At 42.4% G+C, this 27,912-nt stretch overlaps 1 protein-coding gene across 2 annotated transcripts in view; it reads left to right on the top strand.

Annotated features, from left to right (window-relative positions):
- LOC101677661 (multidrug and toxin extrusion protein 2) overlaps nt 1-23,695 on the top strand; it is a 67,361-nt gene extending 43,666 nt beyond the window's left edge. Inside the window, exons 11-17 of one of the 2 annotated variants that reach the window (XM_004776566.3) lie at nt 6,005-6,113; nt 6,671-6,746; nt 14,372-14,441; nt 15,787-15,919; nt 21,161-21,255; nt 22,700-22,754; nt 23,048-23,695. In XM_004776566.3, the coding sequence (XP_004776623.1) occupies nt 6,005-6,113; nt 6,671-6,746; nt 14,372-14,441; nt 15,787-15,919; nt 21,161-21,255; nt 22,700-22,754; nt 23,048-23,286 (777 nt within the window). In that variant the 3' untranslated portion in view covers nt 23,287-23,695. The remainder of the gene's footprint in view (nt 1-6,004; nt 6,114-6,670; nt 6,747-14,371; nt 14,442-15,786; nt 15,920-21,160; nt 21,256-22,699; nt 22,755-23,047) is intronic. The other variant, XM_004776568.3, reaches the window with a different exon arrangement.
- Nucleotides 23,696-27,912: the final 4,217 nt, after the last annotated feature.

The following is a 27,912-nucleotide window of genomic DNA, read 5'->3' on the forward strand; positions in this document are numbered from 1 at the left end:
GAGCAAAAGTTTGGACAGATACAACAAACAGAAAAATTAGAGTTCAGAGCTTGAGATGATGAAGTAATAATTGGGGAATAGAAAAGTACGTTTAAAATCGTTCAACATAAAAAAAAAGATTTGGAATAGTTAACATTTTGGAATAAAATAAAACATGGTTAACTAAAATCGTTCAACATAAAAGGAGGAGCTGAAATGAAAAAAGCAATATTTGGGAAAGAACCAGATAGGATTTTTAAAATTACAAATTATAGCCATACAAATGTAATACTCGATGGGATGAACAGAGAAGTTAAAGCTGGAAAATCAAATAATGAACTTGACCAGTTGGTGGAAATTCCAGAATAAAACAAAGACATGTAAGCAGATGGAAATTAGATACAAAGACCAACCCTTGCATATGTGATCAGATGATTTTTGCCAAAGATGCCACAACCATTCAATGGGGGAAAGGACAGTTTTTCAGTGATGGGTACTGGGAAACTGGGTATCCATCTACATGAGAAAGAATGAAGTTGCAGTCTCATTACCTCACACCATATACACGGATTAACTCAAAGCGGATCACAGACCTAAATGTAAGCCCTAAACAGTAAAACTTTTAGAAGAAGATACAAGGCAGAAGCTTCATGACATTGGATTTGGCAATGATTTCTTACACATGACACCAAAGGCACAGGCAACAAAAGAAAAAAACAGGCAAGCTGGACTTCATGAAAATTGAAAAACGATGTGCATCCAAAGATAACATCCACAGAGGAGAGAGGCAGCCCACAGAATGGGAGAAAATATTCACAAATCCTATGGATAAGAGATTATTATCCAGAATATAGACAGAACTTCTAAACCTCAGTAGCAAAAAAAACAAACAACCGATTAAAAAGTGGGCCAAGGACTTGAATAGATATTTCTGGAAGGAAGATGTACAATAAACACATGAAAAAATGCCCAACATCAATAATCATTAGGAAATACTTACAAAAAACGACATTCGGATACCGTCTCATACCCAAAAAACAAAGAAACTAATAGGGCTTGCTCAGGGGACGGAAGAATTGGGACCCTTGTGTGCCATTGGTAGGAACGTAAAATGGTGTATACCACTATGGGAAGAAAACGTGGCAGTTCTTCAAAAAATTAAATGTATCCTATGATCCTGCAATGTCACTTTGGGGTACACAGAAAAAGAAAGCAAGATCTCCAGAAGCTAGCTGCACACCCATGGACACAGCAGCATTATTCCCATGAGCCAAGGGTCGAAGTGACCCAGATGTCCACGACAGATGAATGGATACGCAGAACATGATATAGACATACATCGCCCCACTCAGGAGGGGCGCCTGAGTGGCTCAGTGGGTTTAGCCGCTGCCTTCCGCTCAGGTCATGATCTCAGGGTCCTGAGATTGAGTCCCGCATTGGGCTCTCTGCTCGGCAGGGAGCCTGCTTCCCTCTCACTCTCTCTGCCTGCCTCTCTGCCTACTTGTGATCTCTCTCTGTCAAAATAAATAAAATCTTAAAAAAATTTAAAACGGAAGGAGGGTCTGACATCTGCTACAACGTGGATGAATCCTGAGTACACTATGCTAAGGGAAACAAGCTAGTCCCCAAAAGACAAAATTCAGACAAATTTATTTAATACTACAGTATTCTCTCTGTCAAATAAATAAAATCTTTTAAAAAAATGTTTTATTATAAAACCAATTCATACTTAAGCAGCACATAATGTGCTCACATAGTTTTGGGTGTCACAAACTAAAAATACATTTGCTTCCTCCTTTTGAGGCCAGTTCCCCAGGGGTGGCCACTTGAGAATCCTTGCTGGTTTTATTTCAGATGATTGAGCCGAGAGCTTTATTCCTACATTTCCCATCACCGCTGACTCCCTGTTTAGGACGAGGATTGCCACTCACTTTCCACAACATCTCCCTCTACCTTGAGGTGCTGGTTATTTCTGCTTCTCTTAGTGGTTACTGTTGTGACCCACAATGGTAAAGATAGACCTCTATTCCCTGATCCCACACCTTCGTAGACACCTGGAACTTAACCTCCGAGATGAGGAACGTTGTGTCCTTGTTTCTTTACATCTTTCTTCCCGGTTTCCTCCCAAATCCAATAAGATATTAACAACAGCCACATGATGTGGGCCAGGCACTATTCCAGACACTTCGCAGAGTAGCCCATGGGGTCCTGTGTGAGGGATTTCCTGCTATTTCCCACCGACCTCCCAGCAGAGGAACTGGGATCCAGAGACGGGGATTGGCCCAAGTTCAGGGAAGCAACTGGCTGAGATCGGATCCCAGAGGCCTCCCTTCAGAGTTCAAGTTCTTCTTCTTTTTTTTTTTTTCTTTTTAGGATTTTATTTATTTGACAGAGATCTCAAGTAGGCAGAGAGGCAGGCAGAGAGAGAGGGGAAAGCAGGCTCCCTGCTGAGCAGAGAGTCTGATGCGGGACTCAATCTCAGGACCCTGAGCCGAAGGCAGCAGCTTAACCCACTAAGCTACTCAGGCGCCTGGAAAGTTCAAGTTCTTAATCATGGTGTCATACTGCCTCTCAGCCGTCCTTGTCTTTATTTTGTAAAGGCTATAACCTTTGAATTGTGTTCGCTAATCACTGTCGTCTCGTTCATGTTTTAGAGCATGTCTGAAAATCTGGAAACCACGTAACACTAGTGACCAGATGGTATCAGGAGTTTTTGGTGTAGAATTATGTGCAGACCCAAGTGATAGTGTGCTCTGGATGGGAAGGAAATATCCCAGTACATACCAGATTCCCATTGGAAAGAGACTGGTATAAGTGAAAGGTGATGAGTGTTATTTTTTTCTTGCTTTCATCAGTTTATCAAAATCATGTATTCTAGCTTGCTTCCTATTTACAGTATGACTTTTCTCTACGGCCCTTTGTTAAGTTTTGGAGGACTTTTCATAGGGTTTCTTTATTTCTTGTTGTCAGCAGAGTATAGCCTCACTAAGGCCACACAGTGTTTGACTGGACTGTTGGGTGTGATTCCCTTTTATTCTTGAAGGTTTTAGAGCTCTTTGATTCCCTGGTTTAATTTGTATCCCTGAGTTCTAGACTTCTTCCTGGGGTGCCCCACGGCTGTCATGCCATAATTATTTCTCACTGGCCTCATGAATTAAATCGACAGTTTCTGGGATCTTGCTTCTTCTATTTTATTATATTCCTTTAGAAAAATATTCGGGTTATCAGGGCACCTGAGTGCCTCAGTTTAAACGTCTGACTCTTGATTTCAGCTGAGGTCATAATCACAGGGTGGTGACATCAGACCCCACATGGGGCTCTACCCTGAGCACGGGTCCTACTCAGGATTCTCTCTTTCCCTCTCCCACTGCCTCACTCCACCCTCTTAAAAAATTTGGATTATTAGTAAAAAACTTTTCCCTAAGATTATATGGAAGGTAAGCTGTGAGCCATGCATGTTGGAAAGAACCTTTATTTTCCCCGTATATGTGTTCAGTAACTTGGCTGAGTATAGATTTGTAGGTTCAAAGCAAGCTTTCCTCAGAATTTTTAAGATATTACTGTGTGTTTATCTGGCATTGAGTTCCTAGTGTGAAGTCCGATATTAATCTGGTTCTTATTCCTTTGTGATGACATGGTTTTTCTCTTTGAAAGTTATCACATTTATTTTCTTTGTCCATGCACTTTGTGAACTTTCACAAGTATGCTTTTCTGTGAAGGTACTACTTTGCTTATCCTGCTTCTGGGGGCTTGGTATATCCTTTCTGACTGAAGACTTCTGTTTTCCCCTTACTCTGAGAAGTTTTTAAAAATATTATTCCTTCCCCCTTTTCTGTACCTTTTTTCTATTCTTGTTAATTTCCACCTAGGTGGAGGTTGACCTCTAGTATTGAACTTGGGTATTTTTTTTTCATCCATTAAAAAAGAACTTTGTGCTTTTGCTATTAAATGTTTTCACTTTTGTTTTTAATTTCCAATATCCCTTTCTTTTTCTCTTATGGTCCCTTCTTTCTGGGAACCTGTTCTTGTTTTATGCTGCATTATCTGTTAGAAATCTTAGGGTACTAAGTTGAACGATCAAACATTCTCTTCCATGCTTTCAATCACCTCATTGTTACCTCTTAGCTCAGTTGGCCTTTTATTTATCTTGGTTTTGGGGGGGATATGTTCTTTGGTTTTCCCCAAAGATCCCTTGATCTTTATTGGTCCCTCTGTATTGACGAAAGAATGAACACATTGATTTATAAAATAAATGGCTGGCATGGCTTTTCTGACCTTTTCGTTTGGGAATTTTTCTCCAACAGACCTTTCCCCTGAGTGGGAAGCACCCAGAGGAAGCCTAGCACAAAGCTGGTATCTGTCAAGTGACACCTTCATTTTAGGGTTTGTGGGTGAGGAACAGGGAGCGGGCAGTCTGCCCTCCTCATCCACAGCTCCTCCGTACCGTCCTCAAGACAGAATCCAAGAAGGGCTTGGTTCTGAGGTGCTCACACCACACAGGGAGCTAACCACCACCCCCAACTTGGCTTTTCTATGTTAGCCTAGTCTGTCTGTCTGCAGTGAGTCTAAGGGAGGATGAGGCAGGCAGTGGGGTCTGACTCTGCTGTTTGCAGCGAGCCCCCCTGAGCAGTGCTCACTGCTGCCTTGCGGATGGACTTGAAGTTTCAAGCCTCCTTAGGCTGTGTGGGGAAGAGCGGGCAGGCCTCTGCCTGTTCATCTTCTGGACTGTGGCTTCCTGTGGTTCTACCCCAGGGTTATGACATGTGCCTTCTGTCTTCCAGAAGCCGGTCTGCTCTCTTATTCTCGGTGATGTGAATGAACGTCTTTTCTGTTTAGCGTCTTTACTGGTACTTTATTTTATTTTTTAAAGATTTTACTTATTTATTTGACAGACAGAGATCACAAGTAGGCAGAGAGGCAGGCAGAGAGAGGGGGAGGGAAGCAGGTTACCTGCTGACCAGAGAGCACAATGCGGGGCTCGATCCCAGGACCCTGAGATCATGACCTGAGCGGAAGGCAGAGGCTTAACCCACTGAGCCACTCAGGTGCCCCTTTATTGGTATTTTAACAGTACTGGGGAGCCAAGACAGTTAAGGATGAAAGACAGTCACTCATCTTGAACCGGAGGATATTAGGCATATTCTGACATGCAAGTCTTATAATGTTTGTGGGTTTTTTGTTTTGTTTTGTTTTTACCAATTCAAGCTGGCTTCTCCAAACAGTGACAATAACTTACAGGTTATTGCTGTGAGGATGCTTGCTGGGAGGATGCTGTTTCTAGTGGGAATGAGAGGTTAAATATGATGCCTAAATTTTCAGCAGACATGACAGCTAAAACCCATTTTCTATACAACCAACACTACTTGAACAGCTCCTGAGGGCAACACTGTGTTAGAGTAATAATACGAAGTCAAAAGGATGACCCTGAAGGTTGAATAATGGTCTGTTCAAGAAGCAAGGAAGCTTATAGCTTCAGATTGCCATTATGAATGATGGAAAGTAAAATTTTGGTATTTTGAAGGGACATTGGTCAGTGTCCCAGATAATTAGCCGTTTGGGCTGTTGGAGGTGATGGACTCACCGAGTCCGAGTCTGTCAGCATTGATCAGTTCCTATAGTGTGCCAGGCCTTGTTCTAAGTGCTTTTTCACAGGGTTCATTCGATTTTTACAGATTATTTATTTGTACTACATTAAGTCTTCTCTTGTTGAATGTAGCTAGATTGAATTGAGTCTTGATGGTATGTGTCCAGCCCGCAAGTCCCGCTTCATTAAGGGATTCTGCCCTGGTGGACTTGATCCAGGGGGCAGTTGGGGGAGCGACTAGATTGTTCCAGCAACGAAGAGGTTGGGTGTGAGGGGGACTGGGCAGTTTGGTTATGCTCCCATGGCTTGGATGTAATAGAGCCAGTTCTAGAACACAGATTACTCTCTCTCTTGGGTTCCAGTGTGGTTGGACTCCAGGGCCCTAATATTCTAAGTCTCAGGCCCCCTGATATCTTATGATTTGTGATTGTTTCTTCTCAGCTGCCCCTTGGCTTTGGTGTGGCGGCCAGTGTCCGCGTGGGCAATGCCCTGGGCGCGGGGAATGCTGAGCAGGCCCGGCACTCCAGCGTCACCGTTGTCCTCTGCGCCGGTGAGTCCAAGCACTGCCTCCCTCCGGCGCCCTCCTGGGTGTTGTCAGTTAACGCTCACACATCGGAACTTCTCTTGGGGATCGATTTACCCATATAAACTCAACTGAAGTATTCCTCAAGCTCTTTCAGGTTTACCCAGTTAAATGAAAGTTCTTATGATTTCCTGTCCTTTGGTACCAACGACATAATGTTACGCTTGGTACTGCTGAAGAATTTTCCAGTTGTTATCACCGGCAGGCTTGTTTTCTGACCAAAGTCTGGGTGACCGCTTCTCCGTGTTCCTGGATCCCGGCCTCCTCTAGTGGCTTTAATGTTGTGGCATCTGACCAGTTAGAGAAGATTCTGGTTGGCCTGGCCTCTTACTGACGTCTTTCCTGTGAATCTGCCGTGAGAGTTGTTTGACCACCTTGGATCTTTTCACAGACAGGAAGAAGAAACTCTTCAAACTATCACATTTCCTAAATCCTTGACACAACCATCTCCTGAGGGTCCAGATCTAGGATTTATTACCCTTGGGGGAATTTTCACTTCTGGTTGCTTTTTCTGTATCTTCCAGGCGTTTGCGCACTCGTGGTGGGCGTTTTACTCGCAGCTTTGAGGGATGTGGTTGCCTACATATTTACCAGTGACAGGTATGTACTCGTCTTCTTGAGAAATGTTTTCTGTTTTATGCTTGCTTGATTTTTTTTTCCCCAGTGTACTTTCCTGGTTCTAAGAGGTGAGTACTGTTCTCCCTCAACAGGAAAATCCGCAGTATAGCCCGGAGTGAGAGCCACGGTTACTAAATTTGGATGAATCTGGGTGAAGGAAGCCCATGGTAACCACTCCCCATTCCTCCAAGACCCTGTTTCTTCAGTTATCGAGCCTGAGTGGGGTTTCTCTTGTGTTCAGTGCTGGTTTGGCTCAGAGACACCCAGAAAAAGCACATGGGGCGTCTTCATCCCCAGAAGCGCACCCCCTGCCCAAGGCAGAGCACACAGATGCCATGCACGCCTGAATCCAAAAGGCAGAATTTGCATAGATCACTAACTCAAACTTAGGTTGAATTTTACAGTATTTTCTGTAATGACATGTTTGCACAATTATTTTGATATAATGAAGGGTTGTTTGAATCAACCAGATCCTCTGTATGATAGGGCTTCAGTAATTTGCACTGGTTGCCTCAGATTAGTTCTCTGAAGAAATTCAGTTTTACTGCTTCCAAGTGTGCTCTCTTATTTTCATTTTCTTGGTTTGTTTTATTTAATTTTTAAAGATTTTATTTATTTATTTTGAGAGAGAGTGTGAGAGAGAGCACAGGCAGAGGGTAGGGCAGGGACAGAGGGAGAAAATGAGCAGAGAGCCTGATGTAGGACTTGATCCCGGGACCATGGGATCATGACCTGAGCAGAAAGCGGACATTTAACCAACCTAGCCACCCAGGCGTCCTGAAGTATTCTTATAAAATTTTAGGATTGGGGTACCTGGGTGGCTCAGTGGGTTAAACTTCTGCCTTCGGCTCGGGATCGAGCCCTGCATTGGGCTCTCTGCTCGGCGGGTAGCCTGCTTCCCTATCTCACTCTCTCTGCCTCTCTGCCTGCTTGTGATCTCTCTTTCTTTCTGTCAAATAAATAAATAAAATCTTAAAAAAAATCTTAGGACTGAGGAGATGGTCAGGTGAAATAGTAGGGACTGGGGTCACTCTCCTGCTTTAAATAACTAAAAAACTGGGCAAAGTGTATATATTTTCAAATGGTTCTCAGATGTTGAACAACAGGCAGCACAGAATAGTAATTCCTGAGAGAAGAAACAAAGAGAACCCTATGACTGCTCCAGTTTACCCCAAGGGAATTTCCAGGCCACAGCCCCGATGGGGAGGGAACCTGGCAAAGCCCCTCCCTCTCCCGGACTGAAGGAGTGTAGTACGAGTTTTGGGGAGGCCACATGACTAGAGCAGAGTGCCAGAGGGGAGAGAGCTTCTAGAGAGAGCTGTGGAGAACTACAGCGGGTCACCTTTGTGTCAGCTAATCGCCGAGCTGCGCACTCACGTGAGGTTGTGACTGAGGCTAAGAGAAAATCTTCTGAACGTCGAAGGCAAAACAACCCCTGTTACTCATGAAGGGCTGAGAAGAATTTGTGCTCCCACCAGCCAGAGCAAGCAAACCTCATCACACGGGACAACTGGTGGAATTCTCATATGGATCTTGCCTTGACAGTGGAGGAGAATTAGCCCTAGGAGGAAGGCTGGCCTGGTGCCACCCAACTAAACTTAAAGGCAAACCTTACAGGATCAAACTATCTTCAAGAAATTTAACCGCGTCCCAGAACTTAACTGCATCACGCCTCAGGAGTATTTAAACTAGTACAAGACTAGGTTGTACCCAAGAAACTCAAACTTACAAAGCATCTGTATCCAGTCAAAAGTGATGAGGCGTACAAAAAAGCAAGAAACCGAAATCCTTAATGAGAAGACACACCAATCAAGGAAACCAACCCAGGGATGAAATGGGTGATACATACAGTTAGTGCCCAGGGATACTAAAAGTTTTTGTAACCTTGTTTTGTATTTTCAAGAAGTTGGAGGAAAACATGAGCATGTTAACGTAATTCATCAAGGATTTTTAAAACAAGCTGAATTTACAGAGCTGGGAAAAAAAAGATGAAAATGGATTGGATGAGATAATAGCAGAGTGGACACTGTAGAAGAGAAGTGAACTTGAAGATAGAGAGATAGCACATATCCTCCATGAAATGGGGAGAGAAGTAAGTCTAGAAAAACACGAATGGAGCATCAGTGAGCCATAAATGACCTAAATATAACTAGAGTTCTCAAAGCAGAGGAGAGACAACTGGGGACTGATAAAAACACTGGAAGAAATAATGACAAAAAACTTTCCAAATTTAGTAAATTTTAGGATTAAAGGCATCTAAAAGGCTATTTGATACAATCACTCACCTGACATTGGGATTCCAACAAAAGATCCTCACCAAGTGGTCCAGCTTACATTTTTATAACCTCAGCAACAAGGAACTTGCTGTCTCCTAAGGCAGCTTTGGTTCTCAGGACACCCTTCTTATTTTGAGCTGAAACTTACCCTTCCCCACTGTTAACTGTCACCATTTACTCCAGTTCTCTGCTTGTGAGAATCTAAATCTATCTCCGAGTTAACGGCCCTACAGCTGTTTGAAGGAGGCTTTCATGATCTGCAGTCTTCTCCATGGTAGACATGTATAATTCCTCCAGCCATTTCTTATGGAATGTTATTTTGAGTCCCGCCATCTTGAATTCACACACACCTGAAGACAGTGCTCTTGGTCACCACCAATTTAGAGCAGCACTTTTCCCATTCTATCTCATTCTACCTCATTCTAACTGACGGACTGCTAGAGAAGTATTAAGTTTTTGGTGGCTACTGTGTTGAGCTGATTGCCAGTGTGCCCCTAATCAGCCCCAACATTCCCACCCACCCTTCATGTGGTTGTCGTCCTGGGCCCAGGTGCAACGTCCTACATTTGTCCCTATTGATCCTTATTATTTTTTGACTCATCATGGCATTTTTGGTTCCCAGTTCTGTCAGTGACAGTATTTCCCATCTTTTTCAGCTTCTGGCATCTGAACATGTGATATATACTTTTATATTTCCATTTTCTCCTCTTTTACGTACAACTCTGGCATCTTCATTATAGTCTTCCTCTTTAGCCCAAAGTCCTGCCAGCATTGTGGGTGAACTTAGCATCCATGTGGATGAGCCATCATTGTCCGACCCTCACTCTAATGCCCTAGTCCTCACCTCAGTAACCTTCTCTACCCTACTCTAGTCATACTCTCCCATGGGCATAGAACTGTCCCATCTCCAGTCCTGCAATTGGTTACAACCCCAGTCCTTCCAACCTACTTTTAAGAGGGTTCATCAAACGTGTGGCCCTCCAGTGTGTTGACACCTTTGACCTTGCATTTATTTTCAATCCATCATGACCTTCCTACCTTTACTTCTCTACTTAGATAACTTAGATGCCATTACTTTAGTAACTCTCTTGCTAGTAATTTAAATTCCTTTGACCCACCCTGGAAGAATCCAGTTGCAAATTTTCTATAGCAGTAACTGATCATTTTGGAAAAGTCATACAAGAGGACGCATCAGTTCCATTAGAAACTTAAGACCACCAACCACAAGTAGACCCTCAGCACAGTCTATCTTGCATTTCTTTGATCATTTCACTGTCCGTCCGTACAGTCTGTAGTAGACCTTGTCTACATTCCTCAAACAATTGATCCCTCCTTACCACCCTTGGCTGTCACTCTCAGCAAATGAGCTTGCCTTTACTTTGAGTTTATCCTGTTTGGGTTTTTTTGTTGAGTTTTTGATGTGTAGATTCATATCTTATATAAAAGTTTTTAGCTATTCTGTTTTCAAAAAAATTTTTTTTTCTCCTCACCTTCTGGAACTACCATCATGTGTGTGTGTTCGTACACTTGGTGTTCCAATGGGTCTCTGCATCTCTGTTCATTTTTCTTCATTTATTTGTCTTTCTATTCTTCAGACAGAATAATCTCAATGATCCTATCTTCAGTTCACTGATTCTTCCTTCTGCCAGCTCAGATCTACTATTGAGGCTATCTACTGAATTTTTCATTTAAGTTTTTATAATTTTCTTTTTTTTTAAAGATTATTTATTTATTTATTTATTTGAGAGAGAGAGAGAGCATGAGAGGAGAGAGGTCAGTGGGAGAAGCAGACTCCCCACAGAGCTGGGATCCCGATGCAGGACTCAATCCCGGGACTCCAGATTCATGACCCGAACCGAAGGCAGTCACCCAACCAACTGAGCCACCCAGGTGCCCCATAAGTTTTTGTACTTTTCAACTCCATGGTTTTTAATGTCTGTCTCTTCATTGATGGTATCTACTAGATGAGATATTATTCTCATGCTTTCCTTTAGTTCTTTAAATACAGTTGTTTAAAACTCCATGAAAATATTTAAAATTTGCTGATTTAAGGGGTTTTTTTCTAAGTGAATTCAAAGCCTGGGCTTCCTCAGAGACAAGTTTTATTAATTGCTTCCCCCCCCTCTGTATATTGGCCCTACTTTTTTATTTCTTTACATTACTCATGTTTTCATTGAAAACTTGACACTTTTTATATTATAATGTGGCAGTTCTGGAAACCAGACCTCCCCTTCCCCAAGGTTTTTTGTTTTTGCTATTTGCTGTTGTTTGCTTAGTGACTTATGAACTAGTTTGGTAAAGTCTGTATTTTTGGTCAAGCAAGTATGGCTGTTAAAGTCTCTGGCGTATGATCAGCTACTTATTGGACAAAGATCTCCTTAGATACTTACAGCCCAGACATGGCCTACTCTTTGTTGAGGGGCCCTCTATGCATGGGTCAGGACATATCTTCAACACTCAGACAGGCCAATACAACTTGGGCTTAACCCCTCATTTCCTGCTTGTGCAAGCCTCAAGCTCAGCCAGAGGCGAGAGCCTTGGTCTTATCTGAGCATGTGCACAATCATAAGCATGCTTCTGACCTTCTAGATTCCCAGGAATATATCAGAGCTTTCAAAGCCACTGCTGCTATCTCATTGCCCAGACTTTCCTACCAAGCTTCTTGGATAGTCTGTTGTTTGTGCCAGCTCTTAACTCTTGCTTCAGGCAGCAGGAGCTAAAACATTTACTTGGAGAGACTTTTGGCAAACATCTCTCAGAGATCAGCATTAGCACTGGGTGAGTTTGAGTCAACTGAAAGAAAGAGCCTTTCAAGTAGGATCTTCTAAAGAACAACTAGACAGGTTGGTCTATCTGCAAAACAGCTGTTCTTTGAGAATGAAGCTTTGAAAAAGTTCAACTCATTCTTCCTTCTCCAGTCTTATAAATATGGGCTGTTATTTTTCAAGCTTACAGCTGAGCTGGCAGCAGGGGATGGTACTAAAGTTAGTTAAAACATCACAAAGCTCACCGTTCTTGCCAAGATTCATCAGCTATTTTTGAAGAAGCACTTCCCAGGTCACTGAAATCCTTTGGTTAATTTCCAGTGTTCTGAAAAAATTGATTCTGACAATATTTGCTAGTGTTTGACAATTTATCTTTAACCTGTGAATGGGCCCCTCTTTTGTATGTTTGTTATACTTTTGTTGAAATTATATTTTGAATATTGTAATGAGATAATTCTGGAAATCGGGTTCTCCTCTTTCCTTAGGCATTGCTGTTCTTGCTTGTTCTTATTGCTGTTCCGCAGTTGTCCATTTGTATAGTGATTTTCCAAACCACTTTTTACAAAGACTGTTTTCCCTGTCATGTGTGGTATCTTATCGCCTCGGTCATCCATTGGCCTGACCGATTTCCTTAAATGTCTTATTCCAATGAGAAAAGAAATATGTTTTAAAAATTCTGTCTCTCTAAATGATTTGACAGGCGCTGCGTGGGAAGCCACTTCAGCCCAGAGGCGTTGAGACAGTGACCAGCTTCTCTGCCAGTTCTGTAGTGGACTGCCAAGGAGTGCAAAACATGCAACTCTGATTTTTGGAGGAAAAGATCCTTATTGTCCAACATGCCACCAGTTGTCCCCATCAGGAATGCAGGGAGCCATCCCTATAGCTGTCTGGGACTGGGAAATGGTAGCTACTCGTAAAACACCAAAATTCATGGATATTTACTAGGCTCTTTGTTCATCAGGCATTCTTGCTGCAAGTTTTCAGCTAGACTCCAGAGTTCTGAAAATGGTTGGTTTTGGTATTTCTTGCCAGTTCAAGAATTGTTCTGGTAACAGGAATGATTCTTGGAGCTTCCTATTCCACCATCTACCATGATATCATCTGGATATAGACTTTTTGTACTAATCTGACTCTTACTCTTTTGAAGGAGGATTTTTTTTTTCTGGAAGTCTCTCAGTCTTTTTCTCCTTGGATGTACTTAAGTATAGGTGAATCTTTTTTCTTTTATTCAGCATGGACTTTATAAACATTCAGTCTGAAGTACTGGATTTTTCTTTAGTTCTGGGAAATTTCTATAAATGGTAGAACTTATGGACTAATCTGAATCTCCTCTTTTCTCTTGTTTTCTATCTCTGTGTTTTGGCATGTTTCCTCAGCTTTATCTTTGAAATTGAAATTTAGAGTTTATCCATGTCTATTCCATTATCTGGTCCTTAAATAGAATGTTTTCTTTTAGTGTTCATCTTTCTCATTACATTTTTTTCCCCATTTGCTCCTTTTTTCCCATGCGTTCTGTGTTTGCTAAGGAAATGTCAGCTCTTGGGACGCCTGCGTGGCTCAGTGGGTTAAGTCTCTGCCTTCAGCTCAGGTCATGATCTCAGGGTTCTGGGATCGGGCCCTGCATCAGGCTGTCTGCTCAGTGGGGAGCCTGCTTCCCCCTTTCTTTCTTCCTGCCTCTCTGCCTACTTGTGATTTCTCTATCAAATAAATAAATTAAATTAAAAAAAAAAAAAAGAAATGTCAGCTCTTCATATCAGCTATTCTGAACCCTCATTTTGGTCTTTCCTTTTTTGCTGTGAATTTTCTTCATTGTCTGGTGAACACTGGGTTAATGTCTGTGTTTGAATAAAAGACCACATTGTCATTTTGATTAGTAAAGATCGTGTACACAGGAGGTCACTTTGTAGTCCTATGGGTCTATTCCAAAGAGGTTGCTCCTGGTGAGAGGTCAGACCGCAGGCCATAGTGATGGTACCTGTTGACCTCCAGTCTTCCCATTTAGGGTGAATGGTAGGGAAGCAGGAGAGCATGATAGCCTGTCTCATGTATTGCAACCTCACTGGTCCCATTGTGCACAATCTTAGTCACCTCCAACTCTGCTATATGTCTCTCCAAAATCTCAGCACCACCCTCCCTGTAGTCCCTCCCCAAGCCAATCTCCCACCATAATCAGACTTCAGAGGACCCATGAGGAGGCACATGTTTCCTATATGAACACTGACTTTCCACTCTACAGTTTTGAGGAAGACTCTCATTCACAGAGGAAGATTACTATACACGGGCTGGAAACCTTTTTTTCCAACCTGCACGTTTTTACACTCATAAACAAAACTTTAACAATTATCCTCTGTAGCGGCAGCCTAGACTTTGTCCCTTTTACCCTAAATTCTAACTTATAAAACTTATGTTACTGAGGCTTTATTGTGTACTTGTTTTGTCCAATAGAAAAGTAGTGTTTTCACTGAATTACCTGATTAATTTGTTAGGTTCTTCAGCTCCGTGGTTAATTAGTACTCGGCTTATGTGTGATCTTTGGGTCACTGACTACTTTCTTTTTTTCCAACAGAGATATTATTTACCTTGTGAGCCAAGTGATGCCGATTTTTGCTCCCTTTCATCTATTTGATGCACTCGCAGTGAGTACTTGGAGTGATTTAACTCTAATACACAAGGCAAAATGTGTTTTGTGTTTCTAACTTTTGAAATTAAACATCTCTGATATCATCTTTGAGAAGAGAGACCTCTTGCTTCAGGCATTCTTAGCCATTTGCGGGAAAGACAGGGTACCCTAGCGTAGCATCCCAAGGTAGAAGAAACCAGAGTTACCCAACCTCTTCTTTGTCTGGGGGCTAAATGCCCATGTGACATCTGAGTCATCTGATTCTGCTGTATTGGCCAAGGTGATTCTGCTGTATTGGCCAAGGTGATTCTGCTGTATTGGCCAAGGCAGGCCAGGCCACCTTTGGGTTCATTCTGACCACTAAAAAGTCCTTCCCTAGGCTGATTTGCTAGATATGTAGGTATTTGAAGACCCTGCTTCTGTACCCCAGAATGATGCCTTGAGGCTTACTCCCAGTTTCAGCAATTAGCCCTCATGAGATGATTTCTAGGTACATTGGCCATCTTGCTTTTCCCCCCAGGGAATTTCCTCTGTTTGTTCACATCCCTCTGAAGATGTGGTACTCATATTGAGCACTGGCTGTGTTAAGAATAATGTGGAAGAGAGCAGGACGATCATCACCACTCTGGTTCTGGGCATTTTTGAAGTGCATGGTCACATTAATATTTTTCAGCCATGATATCAGACTGGTTTCTGCTGAGATACCCATCAACGAACCTCTACATTTTTTAACATATGCTTTAAAAAAAAAAAGATTTATTCATGGGTTGCCTGGGTGTCTCAGCTGGTTAAGCTTCTACTTTTGGCTCAGGTAATGATCCCATGGTCCTGGGATGGAGCCCCACCTCAGGCTCCCTGCTCCCTGCTTCTCCCTCTCCCTCAGCCTGTCTCCCCTGCTTGTGCCCTCTCTCTCTCTCTGAAATAAGTTAAGATCTTTTTAAAAAGATTATTTGTTTATTTGGTGGGGAAGGGCAGAGGGAGAGAGAAACTTAAGCGGACTCCATGCCGAGGGTGGAGCATGATGCAGGGCTCTATCCCGCAACCCTGCGATCATGACCTGAGCCTAAATAAGAGTCCGGCGTTTAACCGAATGAGCCACCCAGGCGCGCCACAGAATATTTTAAAATAGAGATTTAAATAATGTTACCTGGTGGGTTTCTAATGAAAGTTGCTGTAGTACATTGTTGTTAACGTAACCTCAAAAGCCTAACCTTTTTCTCTCTTACATAATGTTCAGTTCTTGTTTTCAGATGGAGCTGTTTGACTATATCCAAACTTGTGATATATTAACGTAGTATTCCAAACTTGATGTGATGACAGGTAAATGATTGCAGTGTTGGTTTTGGTATTCCTCTCTTTAGGGCACCTGCGGGGGAGTCCTTCGAGGTACAGGGAAACAAAAGATCGGTGCTATCTTGAATGCCGTTGGTTATTATGTTTTCGGTTTTCCCATTGGAGTATCTTTGATGTTTGCTGCTAAACTTGGGATAATAGGTATGTTTTTGATTCTTCAGTGATCAACCTCAAGTCTTATCTGTCTTATTAAGAAAAACTGCTTGAGATACAAAGCAGCCTTATTTTCCTGTGTACAACACTGGAAATGCAGTCTTGAACAAAGTAGACATGATCTGTGCCCTCAGGATGAGGCCAGGATTAATTAATTACCCAGTTCAGTACAGCATTTGGGTTCAGTACAGCAGGAGAGAAGACCTTGGCCCTGTGAGCACCTATCATAAGTTGGAGTACAGAGTTACCAGAAGGAACTTACCTAAGGTAGTCCTGCATTAGCCTCAGACCTGAAACATGATGAATTACCTAGGTGAAGCGAACACCATTTATTGAAAAACATTCTTTCCCCACTGAATGATCTTGGCACACTTGTTGAAAATTAGTTGGCCATAGATGTATGAGCTTATTTCTGGACTCTCTCTTCTACTCCACTAGTGTCTATGTCTGGCTTGTACCAGCACCACTCTGTTTTGATTACTATAGCTGCAAAATAATTTTTGAGATCAAGGAGTGTAAGCCTGCCAGCTGTATTCTTTTTAAATTTTGTTTTGGCTATTTGAGGATTCTTGGAATTCCATATGAACTTGAGGGTCAGGTTTTCCATTTTTGCACCAAAAAAATTAGAATTTTTATCTAGATTGAATCTGTACATTGCTTAGGAGAAAATAATGGAATCTTAACAATAATAAGTCCTCCAATCCATGAACACAGAATGTCTTTCCATTTATTTAGGTCTTTAACTTCTTCCAGTCAATGTTTTGTAATTTTCCATGTTATCCATTTCCTTGGTTAGATTTATTCCTAGATATTTTATTCTTTTGGATACAATTGTGAATAGAATTATTTTCTTAATTTCCTTTTCAGACTGTTATGGCATATTAAAATACAACTGATTTTTGCGTGTTGATCTAAGTTTATGGAATTTATTAGCTGTAGTATTTTTTAATGTGTGGATTTTTAAAAAGATTTTCTATATATAGGATCATGTCATATGTAATTAGAAATAATTTTTCTCCATTTCTAATTTTTTACATTTTATTTTATCAAGATAAGTGTCCTCTTTAATCCCCATCACCTAGTTCCCTCTTTCCCCCAATATCCCCCATCTTAGTTCTTTTAGTTAAGGGTTACTTTCTTAGTTTGTCTCTCTTTTTTTCCTTTGCTTCTTTGTTTTGTTTCTTAAGTTCCGCATTTGAGTGAAACCATATGGTATTTGTCTTTGACTGACTTATCTTGCTTTGCATTAATTACTCTAGCTCTATCCATGCTGTTGCAAATGGCAAGATTTCATTCTTTTTAATGACTGAATAATTTTCCGTTGCATATATGGACCACATTTTCCTTATCCATCCATCTATTGATGGACACTGGGTTGCTTCCATATCTTGGTTATTATCGACAATGCTGTAATAAATATAGGGATGAATGTATATGTATATGTATTTATCCATCTATCTATATATATCTTTTTGAAATAGTATTTTCATTTCCTTTGGGTAAATACCCAGAAGCAGGATTGTTGGATCATGTCGTAGTTCTACTTTTATTTCTTTTTTTTAAAAAAGATTTTATTTATTTATTCAACAGAGAGAGACAGAGGGATCATGAGTAGGCAGAGCAGCAGGCAGAGAAAGAGGTGAGGGGGAGCAGGCTCCCCGCTGAGCAGAGAGCCTGACGCGGGGCTCCGTCCCAGGACCCTGAGATCATGACCTGGGCCCAAGGCAGAGGCTCAACCCACTGAGACACCCATGCGCCCCTCCTTTAATTTCTTTGAGGAACCTTCATACTATTTCCCTAAGTGGCTACACACACCCACATTCCCATCCACAGAGTATGAGGTTCCCCCCTTTTTTATTTAAGATTTGTATTTATTTATTTGAGACTGAGAGAGAGAGTGCGTGCATGAGTAGGGGAAGGGGCAGAGGGAAAGGGAGAAGCAGGCACCTCGCTGAGCAGGAAGCCTGATGTGGGGCTTGATTCTGGACCCTGGGATCACAACCTGAGCCAAAAGCAGGTGCTTAACCGACTGAGCCACCCAGGTTCCTCAAGGTTCTCTTTTCTTCATATCTTTGAAAACCCTTTTTATTTCTTGTCTTTCTTGTACTAGCCACTCTCACTGGTGTGAGGTGATATCTGATAACTTTGATTTGCATTTCCCTGTTGATTAGTGATATTTTCACATGTCTGTTAGCCATCTGTAAGTCTTTGGAAAAAATGTTGATTTAGGTTCTCTGACCATTTCTTAATCAGATTGTTTTTTGGAGTTGAGTTATATGACTTCTTTTTATATATATTTTGGGTATTAACCCCTCATCAGATACATCATTTGCAAATATCTTCTCCCAGTCTCCCAAAGGTAGATTGCCTATTTGGCTTTTTGATGGTTTCCTTTGCTGTGTGAAAGCTTTTTATTTTGGTGTAGTCCCAATAGTTTTTTGTTTTTGTTTTCCTTGCCTGAGGAGATACATCCATAAATATGTCTAAGAGATTACTGCTTATGTTTTCTTTTGGGAGTTTTATGGTTTGGGGGTTTCACATTTAGGTCTGTACTCCATTTTAAGTTAATTTTTGTATATGGTATAAAAAAGTGGTTTAGTTTCATTCTTTTTCATGTGGCTATACAGTTTCCCCAACACCATTTTTTAAAAAGATTTTATTTATTTATTTATTTGACAGACAGAGATCACAAGTAGGCAGAGAGGCAGGCAGAGAGAGAGAGAAAGAGAGAGAGAGAGAGGAGGAAGCAGGCTTCCTGCTGAGCAGAAAGCCTGATGTGGGACTCGATCCCAGGACCCTGGGATTATGACCCAAGCCGAAGGCAGAGGCTTAACCCACTGAGCCACCCAAGTGCCCTGAATTTTATTTTTTTAGTGAAAAAATAGTCTAATTAGAGGACTTACTAAATGCCGTAGAATGTAGTCAAGTAGGTTTAGTTCTGCATCCAATCAGTACGTTTTTCCATGTAAAAATTTTGAATCTACCCCAGTTCTCTGTGAAATTTTAATCTTGCAGTTGTCATAAGAGCCTTCCAGTGTCCACATAGACAGGTGCTTAGTTTCTTACCTTGACTTTTTAGGAAACATTACTTGGTGGCCTAAAGAATAACTATCTTCAATGTCATCTCTCTTCTCCTGCCTGGGGGCCTTTGTGTGGCTGATTAATGTCAAGCTGGGCTTTGTCATTCTCTGTTTGGGACACACACCTGCCAAATGTTTATTACTGTCTCGTAGTGCTATCAAACACTGCCCTAAACCCCTGGGATATACTGTTTACCTAAATTGGGAGAGCCCCTGTCCTCCTCAATAAGCTGCTAAGGTTTTATAATTCTCCTTCACTTAAAAAAACCCAAAACGCTAAAACCTCTCTCTTAGTAGAATCTAACGCTTCTTTAGAATAAGCAGATTTCCCTCTCTTTGTTCACTAAGAGGCTTTTTACCATCGTACTTAGTAGGTGCTCAGATTTGTTCAAAAGTCCTTTTAAATTATTAAAATTTTACTTTAATGGTATGGAAATTTGGGGAAATGCTTAAACACACAGAAAATTAAATTATCTTTAGTTACCCTACTGAGCTAGAACAGCAGAGGCATTCAGTGTATTTTATGCTAGTCTTTTTTCTATTATTCACAGATGTAGGGTTATACTGACTATATAATTTCCTCCCATTCGATGTTAAAGACATGGTTTTTAGTACCTCTACATTACTCCCTTGTATCATTTCTTCAGTGCTTCCCTGACAGTGGACATTTAAATTGCTTCTCGTTATTTATGTATTTTTTAAGATTTTATTTATTTGACAGAGAGGGACAGAGAGAACAGCAGAGGGAGCTACAGAGAGAGAGGGAGAAGCAGGCTCCCCGCTGGGCGGGGAGCCTGCTTCTCCCTCCTCTGCAGCCCCCTGCTTATGCTCTCTCTCTGCCAAATAAATAAAATATTAAATAAGTAAGTAAATAATAAATAAATAAATTGCTTCTCTTTATAAATAAGATTGTGCTGAGCCTCCCAGGTGTGTGAATCACTAAGTTCCCTGACTCTTCCCTCAGGATGGATTCCTAGAAATAGAATCACTCCCTCAAAGGGATGTCAGTCCACCTGCTTCTGAACGGAAGAGAAGTTTTGTTTAATTCTGAGGAGTTTGCTTAAATTCCAGTTTTGTTTCATTATGAGGAATCCACATCGGACTGGCGTCCATGTGCCTTTGCCAGTGTGGCACCCCGGACGTGGAATGAATGAATGAATGAATGAATGGACTAATTGACAATCTCTGACAGATTCCATCTCTCACCAAAGCAGCCAGCTTTGTAGCGGAACTATTGACATACAAGTGGATATTTTATATCCACTTTGGTATGTAATGGACATTTAACTAGCTTAAATAGTTTCATAGGTTAATAGGCATTGTTTTCATCTTTTTCTTTTTTTTGAAAGGATCCATTTATATTCTCAGTAAACTTGTCCACACCACAGTTGGTTTCCCCCTGGGCCTGGGCCTTCTCCTGCCTCTACCGGCCGGGCCTGTCCTGGAGCTGTCACAGCCACTTCCCCTCCCCCCCATAGTGAGAGCTGCTGCCCTTCTCGTGGACTCTGGGCTGTGGGTCACTGTTGCGGCGCTCTGTTCAGTGGTTTCCGTGGCCCTTCTCACCCTTCCAGCCGGCACGTTTGCAGCCTTGCCTGTTTTCTGTCTCCCCTAGTAGTATGTAAGCTCTAGGAGGGCCCAGATCTCGCCAGCCTGTCCCACTCTGTGTGGCCAGTCCTCAAAACCCGACCTGCCACAAAGCAGCCAGTACATATTTGTTAAATCAGCGTATAAGCAGCCAACAGTTCTGTGTTGTTTTGACTGTTTATTGCCAGAGTGACTGCCGTGATCGATCAGTGTAAACTTGAGTGCCAGTCTATACTTCTGTAAATTTTTAAGGTAGTTATTTTATTTCATTTTTTAAATATTTTATTTATTTATTTATTTGACAGAGAGAGATCACAAGTAGGCAGAGAGGCAGGCAGAGAGAGAGGGGAGAAGCAGGCTTCCCACCAAGCAAAGGGCCCGATGCAGGGCTCGATCCCAGGACCCTGAGATCATGACCTGAGGCGAAGGCAGAGGCTTTAACCCACTGAGCCATCCAAGCACCACAGGAAGTTATTTTTAGCTGAAGTTGTCTTGGAAGAATGTGAACGATGACAGAACATCATGGAAGAACACCTAAGCCATGATTCTCATCCTGTATCCGTAGGTCTCTGGTCTGGATTGATCATCTGTGTTTTCTTTCAAGCCCTTTTCTATCTGGTGCTCATCTGCAGGACGAATTGGAAGAGAGCTGCCGAGCAGGTAATAGCATCTTCTAGAAGGGTGGCTCTTTCTCGGTCCCGTGGCTCTGTGAGGAACCTGAAGGTCAAATGCTAAGGTGGCCATTGGCAGCATGACTGCTTCATTTCATGGAAATTGTCTAATGTGAGTTCGGGGTAGAAAGACAGCACGTTTCAACATGTTTTCTTCTTTGTTCCATGAGTTCAGTATCTACTTACTAGGGTTCAACAACAAATGAGGAATTAGCTTAGAAAATATTTTTCCGTTTTAGTATAAAAATAGTAGTTTTTTAATCCTGATTATACAGACTTATCTGTGTTTAGACCTCTGTTTTTTTATTTTTATTTTTTTAATTTGACAGAGAGAGAGAGATCACAAGGAGTCAGAGGCAGGCAGAGAGAGGAAGAAGCAGGCTCTCCGCCAACCAGAGAGCCCTATGCGGGACTCAGTCCCAGGACCCTGGGATCAAGACCCGAGCCGAAGACAGAGGCTTTAACCCACTGAGCCACCCAGGCGCCCCTAGGCCTCTTTTTAGAAACATTTTTGGTCCACGTTTTCCTAAAAGGCAGCGTGCTGAGGATCTGTGATCAGTGAGGAATGCTTGGGGGAAGAGCCATAACCTCCGGGTAGAGGAACGGGATCTCGACTGTATGGGCCTCTCTGGGTGTGACTTGTAAGCTGTGTTTATTGTCAAGATGAGATGGATGACAGGTTGGAGTAGGGGATGTGTTACTGATAGGGAGACAGGGGCTGAATTTAGTGCACAAAGCACCCCTGCTTCAATTTTGTGTCCTGTCCCCCAGGTTCACATGCCTTTGGTTTTCCTACTTGTGATGTATGGCATCTTTCCTACCTTAGTGTGATGAATGGAAGGAGGAAGTAGTACTGGACATTCAGCTAGGCCATAAACCGTCCTTTATATGATAACACCATTCGTCTTTAGACTTTATTTCTTATAGCAGGGCTTAGGAACACTGAAATGTGCAGTGCAAGAAAAATATGAAATTTGCAACTATAGGCACAAGTTGCCTTTTACATTATGATTGTGAGCTGAGCACTGGGGAGAATAGTGGTTGTCCATTACATCTATGTGTCCATCACATTCTATGGTCATTGGTGTTTTCAGGACCAGAAAAGACGGTGCTAGATGTTAGAGCTCTTTTTTTTTTTTTAAAGATTATTTATCTGAGAGAGAGGGAGCAGGAGAGAAGCACGAGCAGGGGGAGGGGCAGAGGGAGAAGCAGACTCCCCACTGGGTAGCGAGCCCAATGCGGGACTCCATCCCAGGACCCCAGGATCATGCCCTGAGCCGTGGGCAGATGCTTAACCGACTGAGCCACCCGGGCGCCCCAATGTTAGAGCTCATTAGGAGTGGTTCCATCGGTAGCTCGGGTGAAATTTTAACAAGAGAATACTCGCCCAACTTGATGTACACTTCATTGGCTTCTGTGATGCTTGTTTTCAGGCACAGGTCCGAGCTGGGCTGAAGGGGATCAAAGAGACCACGCCGTCACCAGCAGGTAACAGAGCACAGTGTAGTGGCCTTGATCTGCCTCATGAGGCCGAAACTTAGTGTAGCCACAGTTAATTAGTTATGAGATCCTGCTCTCTTGCGTAATAATCTTGTCCCTGCCCTACTAATTGGGAGATCAACACTGGGTTCTCCTGTGAAATGTTCTCAATGTAGTTTCACATAATACCAGCCAATAATTGATGGTCATTGCTGAGCGTGTCCTTAGGGAACTTCCCATAATAGCTCTTTACTGAACCCTGTACATAAGGGTATATATATGCCACTGTCCTCTGCCATCAGATCTACCTGTCTTGGAGAAAGAAGTAACTGATGGAGTAGTTCTGCCTGAAGTCCTCACACCCGAGAGCCAGACCTTCCAACTAATGGTCCTAGACGAAAGCAGCCAGTACACCGTTTCAACCATCGGGGATGTCCTGACAGGAAGACAGTTGATTTTCTATCGTGGAATAGCTCTAGCTGTCGCTGTCGCCGTTCTTTTAGCAGGCATTTTAGTAAGGGTCTTCAATGACCGTGGCTAAAATAGAAGCTTAGCACCAGCCCACAGACTAGACATGATCATTCCATGCCGTCTTAGTTGTCCCAAGAATCTGCACTGTCTTTGTGGAGATCAAGGCCAGAGGTGGAATTCTAAGTTTCTCCCAGACATTAACTATATCATGTAAACTATATCATTGTAAATCTGTAAATTTGATTGTCCCTGCTGGAAGTGTTCTGTGCTCTTATGTTGAATGTCTTCCCTCTTTCAGGAAAGTTCATTGCCCTGTAAAACTGATTGCTGAACCAGCTTTGTTTGTATTTCTCTGTTAGTGTATTTACTCTTACCAGTGGGTATGTATTAAGTGCCTGTTCAAGTCCTATCTCAGGTATGGCCATACAAGCTTTTATAAAATTAAACACCTTAAAACTGAAAATGCGTGCTAATGATATTTGAGGCTATAAAAGCTATCGAAATGCTAACTTTTAGTTTTGGACCTTCAAACACATTTTTGTGGCAACTGTTGTATTAAAGAATCAATCTGTGTTGTCTTCTGCTGCTTAGCTCCCCAAATGTGGCCCTCTCCCAGCAGGGTTTTAAAGCCTTTATGGGGAGTTTGAGCAATCCAAATAGAGAATACTAAAAACAAACAAACCCTAATATTGGGGATCCCCTCCACAAAGCCCACCAAGTGACTTGTGTCCCCATTGGCTTTTCATCTCTTTCTCAGAAATGAGAACAAGCCTAGAATGACCAGACAGCTGTGAAAAAACAGTAATACAAGAAGGCAACTGAAAAGAAACCGAGACTTTATAGGATAAAGAGGACTTACATCCTCAAAGGGATAACCCCAAATACTGCAACCATGATCTATAATAGGAAGCTCTAGAATGAAACATTCCAGGAAAACCTTGGAGCTAAAATTCACATAACATAAAATTAACCAGTTGAAGTATATAATTCAGTAGCATTTTGTACATTTAGTACATTTGTGATTTTGTTGTTTGTTTTTAAACTATCTTTTTTTTTTTTTTAAGATTTTTTATTTATTTGTGTGAGAGAGGGAGAGAGAGCGACCACAGGCAGAGGCAGAGGGAGAAGCAGACTCCCTGCCAAGCAAGGAGCCTGATGTGGGACTCGATCCCAGGACGCTGGGATCATGACCTGACCGAAAGCAGCTGCTTAACCAACTGAGCCACCCAGGCGGCCCTAAACTATCGTTTTTTTAAAAGATTTTATTTATTTATTTGACAGACAGAGATCACAAGTAGGCAGAGAGGCAGGCAGAGAGAGAGGAAGGGAAGCAGGCTCCCTGCTGAGCAGAGAGCCCAATGTTGGACTTGATCCCAGGACCGTGAGATCATGACCTGAGCCGAAGGCAGCAGCTTAACCCACTGAGCCACCCAGGCGCCCTAAACTATTGGTTTTTTTAAAAGGTTTTACTTGGGGAACATGGGTGGCTCAGTGGTTAAGTATCTGCTTTCAGCTTAGGTCATGATCTCAGGGTTTTGGGATCGAGCCCCTCATCAGGCTCCTCCTCAGCGAGGAGCCTGCTTCTCCCTCTCTCAGCTTGCCCCTCCCCCTGCTTGTGTGCTGTCTCTCTTTGTCAAATAATTAAGTAAAATCTTTTTAAAAAATGTTTTATTTAATTATTTATTAGAGAGAGAGTGCACAAGCAGGGGAGGGGCAGAAGGAGAGGGAAAAGCAGACTCCCTACCGAGCAGGGGGCCTGATGTGGGACTTGATCCCAGGACTCTGAGATTATGACCTGAACCAAAGGTAGACGCTTACCTGACTGAGCCACCCAGGTGCCCAGAAAATTTCTAATTTTGATGAAGCCCAGTTCATCTATCTTTTCTTTTTTTGCTTCTGCTTTTGTTATCATATCTTAAAAATCCATTGCCAGGTGATAAGAAAAAAAAAACGTTAAGTACTCTGGGAATCTAAAAACATTATGGAAGAATTTAAAAACAAAATAGAAGACTTTGTTTCCATCGTGACATGTCAGGAGGTTGGAGGTCATCAAGAATTCTCAGGCAAGAGTTCTAGAACTCATTTCTTCTCTGTCACATGTGACACCAAATATGTGTGGATCTTCTAGGCAAACAACCGGTTCTCCAAATCTCCCAACACCAGCTGAAGGTCTGATGATTCCATTGAATTCTGACGTTACATACCCAGAGTTTGTGTCACACCCCAGGTTGAGGCTTAGGGGCTCAGATCCACAAGACTGACCCCAACTTGAGAAGCCCAATTGCAAGTCCATGCCCACCCAACTTTTTCTGACTGACCAGCTGTCAGCTGGGGGTTTTTCAGGGCCCCATTCTTGGATTCGACAATTTGCTAGAATAGCTCACAGGACTTGGGAAGATGCTTGACATATGGCTACTGTTTTATTATGATGGATACAACTCAGGAAGAGCTCAATGGAAGGGATGCACAGGGGAAGTAACAAGGGGTGATGATGCTCAGAGGTCCCACGCTCCTTCTGGGCAGGTCACCCTCCCCAGCTTCCCCATGTGCTCACCAGTCCAGAAGCGCTACAAATCCTGTTGCTTAGAGGCTTTTTTGAAGGTTCCATTAGAGAGTGTGATTGATTTGAGCCACTGGCCATTGGTGATTGGACTCCTCTCCAGTCACTCTCCCCTTGCTGGAGGTTGGGGGGGGCGGGGCAGCAAGTCCCAACCCTCTAATCTCATGTTGGTCTTTCAGCGGACCTGACCATTCCCCATCCCGAAGTTATCCAGGGGCCCATCAAGAATGACTTTCTTAAAAAAAAAAAAAAAAAAAAAAGAATGACTTTCTTAGCATAAGCTTGGGCAAGGTTAAAAGGCCTCATCATGCATAACAAAAGATGCTCCTCTCACCTCAGGAAATCTCAAGGGCTTTAGAAGCTCTTGATCAGAAACCTTGGGCACTTGGATGTCACAGTAACAAAAGGAGAACAGCTGACCGAACCATTAACTCCTCTTGCTAGATCCCTCAGAGAACTGAGGTCACAAAGATAACTTCTCCACCAGAAGCTGAAGAGATGGACAGATACAGCTTACCCGAGCAGAGGTGGCTGGAGCCAGGAACAGGAAAACTGGAACTGAAACTGACTAGTTGCTGGAGGCTTAATGCAGACAAGCTGAAGAGTTAAAAATTCCAAGGGGGTTTCGTCTTAGGTGAGCCCCATAAAATCCCATGAATTTCATCTTCAGGGCCCCATCAGGTTCTCAGAGTGTAGATCAGAGAAAAATCCTTCCATGCTTCTGTAGAAGGTGAGGGAAATGGAACCATTAAAAAATATGCCCAGGGCATTCTGTGCTGTTCAACCAAAGCCTACCTTCAAGGGAAACTTACTAGAGGCCAACTACGTTGGGTTTTATCAGAACCTAAACTGGTGGGAGGGAAAGAAGTAAACTCCAGCCCTGCCAGCCTTCCACAAGGAGAAGTGGAATACCCATGTAGACCCCTGTATCCTTCTGTCATCCTAGGGGATAGAGGGAAGCAGAATCATTCAAGAAGAGTAGGCACAGTCCAGAGACACACAGGCCCTTTAAAAGATTTGAGTGAGACCTTATCACTGAACTACGGAACACTTCCCTCTGCCGCACCTTACCATCACGTCAGTTTAGCTCCTGTATAATACCAAGAAATTACAATGGAAAGAATGATACATCTCAAACCTTACTTAACTCTAGCAAAGCCAAAAGACAAGGAGAGACAAAAATCAGCAGACATCAGGGGAAATTTTAGCCCCTGGCAGCTATAGTCACAAAAACTATAGACAGCTTATGCCTCAGGTAAATAAACATAAATCCTCACATCAGAAACCTGTTGACCTCGGTTCCTTTTATCCAGTTCATCCAGGCTAGCTTCCCACAGGTAGTTCATTACAAGGCCTGCTTAAAGGCAAAACAGTTTGGAGAGACAAAGCAAGCATCAGACCAGACTCAGATATGGGAGAGATTTGGGGATGATCAGACGGAAATTTTAAATAACTAGGATTGATATGTTAAGGGTTTAATGGGAAAAGTGGACAACGAGCAAAAACAGATGGGTCATGTAAATCAGAGAGAGAGAGAGAGTCAAAGTATCCAAATGAAAAGTTAGAAATAAGAAATACTATAACAGAAAAAAAAGTGCCTTTTGTGGGGCATGATTAGACTTAACAGACTAGACATGACCAGTGAAATAGACTGGACATGACCAGTGAAAGAATCAGTGAGTTTTTAGAAACTTCAATAGAAACTTCCTGTCTTAGTCTGTTCAGGGGGTGATAGTGAAATACTACAGATGAGTAGCTTATAAGCAACAGAGATTTACTGCTCACAGTCCTGGTGGCTGGGAAGTCCAAGGTCAAGATTCAGTGTGGTCTCATCCTGTTGAGGGCCTTCTTCCTGGTTCCTAGCCAGTGCCTTCTCATTGAGTCCTCAAAAAGTAGAGGGACAAAGGATCTCTCTGGGGCCCCTTTTAGAACACTGATCCCATCCATTCACTTCCCAAAGGCCCTACTTCCTAATCCTATCACCCTTGGGAATTAGGACTTAAATGTGAATTTGGGATCAAATGTGACTTTGGGGGGACTTAAGCATTCAGATATAGCCATTCCCAAATGAAATGCAAAGAGAAAAAGAGTGGGAGGAAAAAAAGAACATCCAAGAACTGTGGGACAATTAGAAAA

Source organism: Mustela putorius, unplaced genomic scaffold (genome assembly GCF_011764305.1).
Source record: "Mustela putorius furo isolate JIRA1106 unplaced genomic scaffold, ASM1176430v1.1 tig00000731_pilon_pilon_pilon, whole genome shotgun sequence".
NCBI classification, from domain to species: Eukaryota; Metazoa; Chordata; class Mammalia; order Carnivora; family Mustelidae; genus Mustela; species Mustela putorius.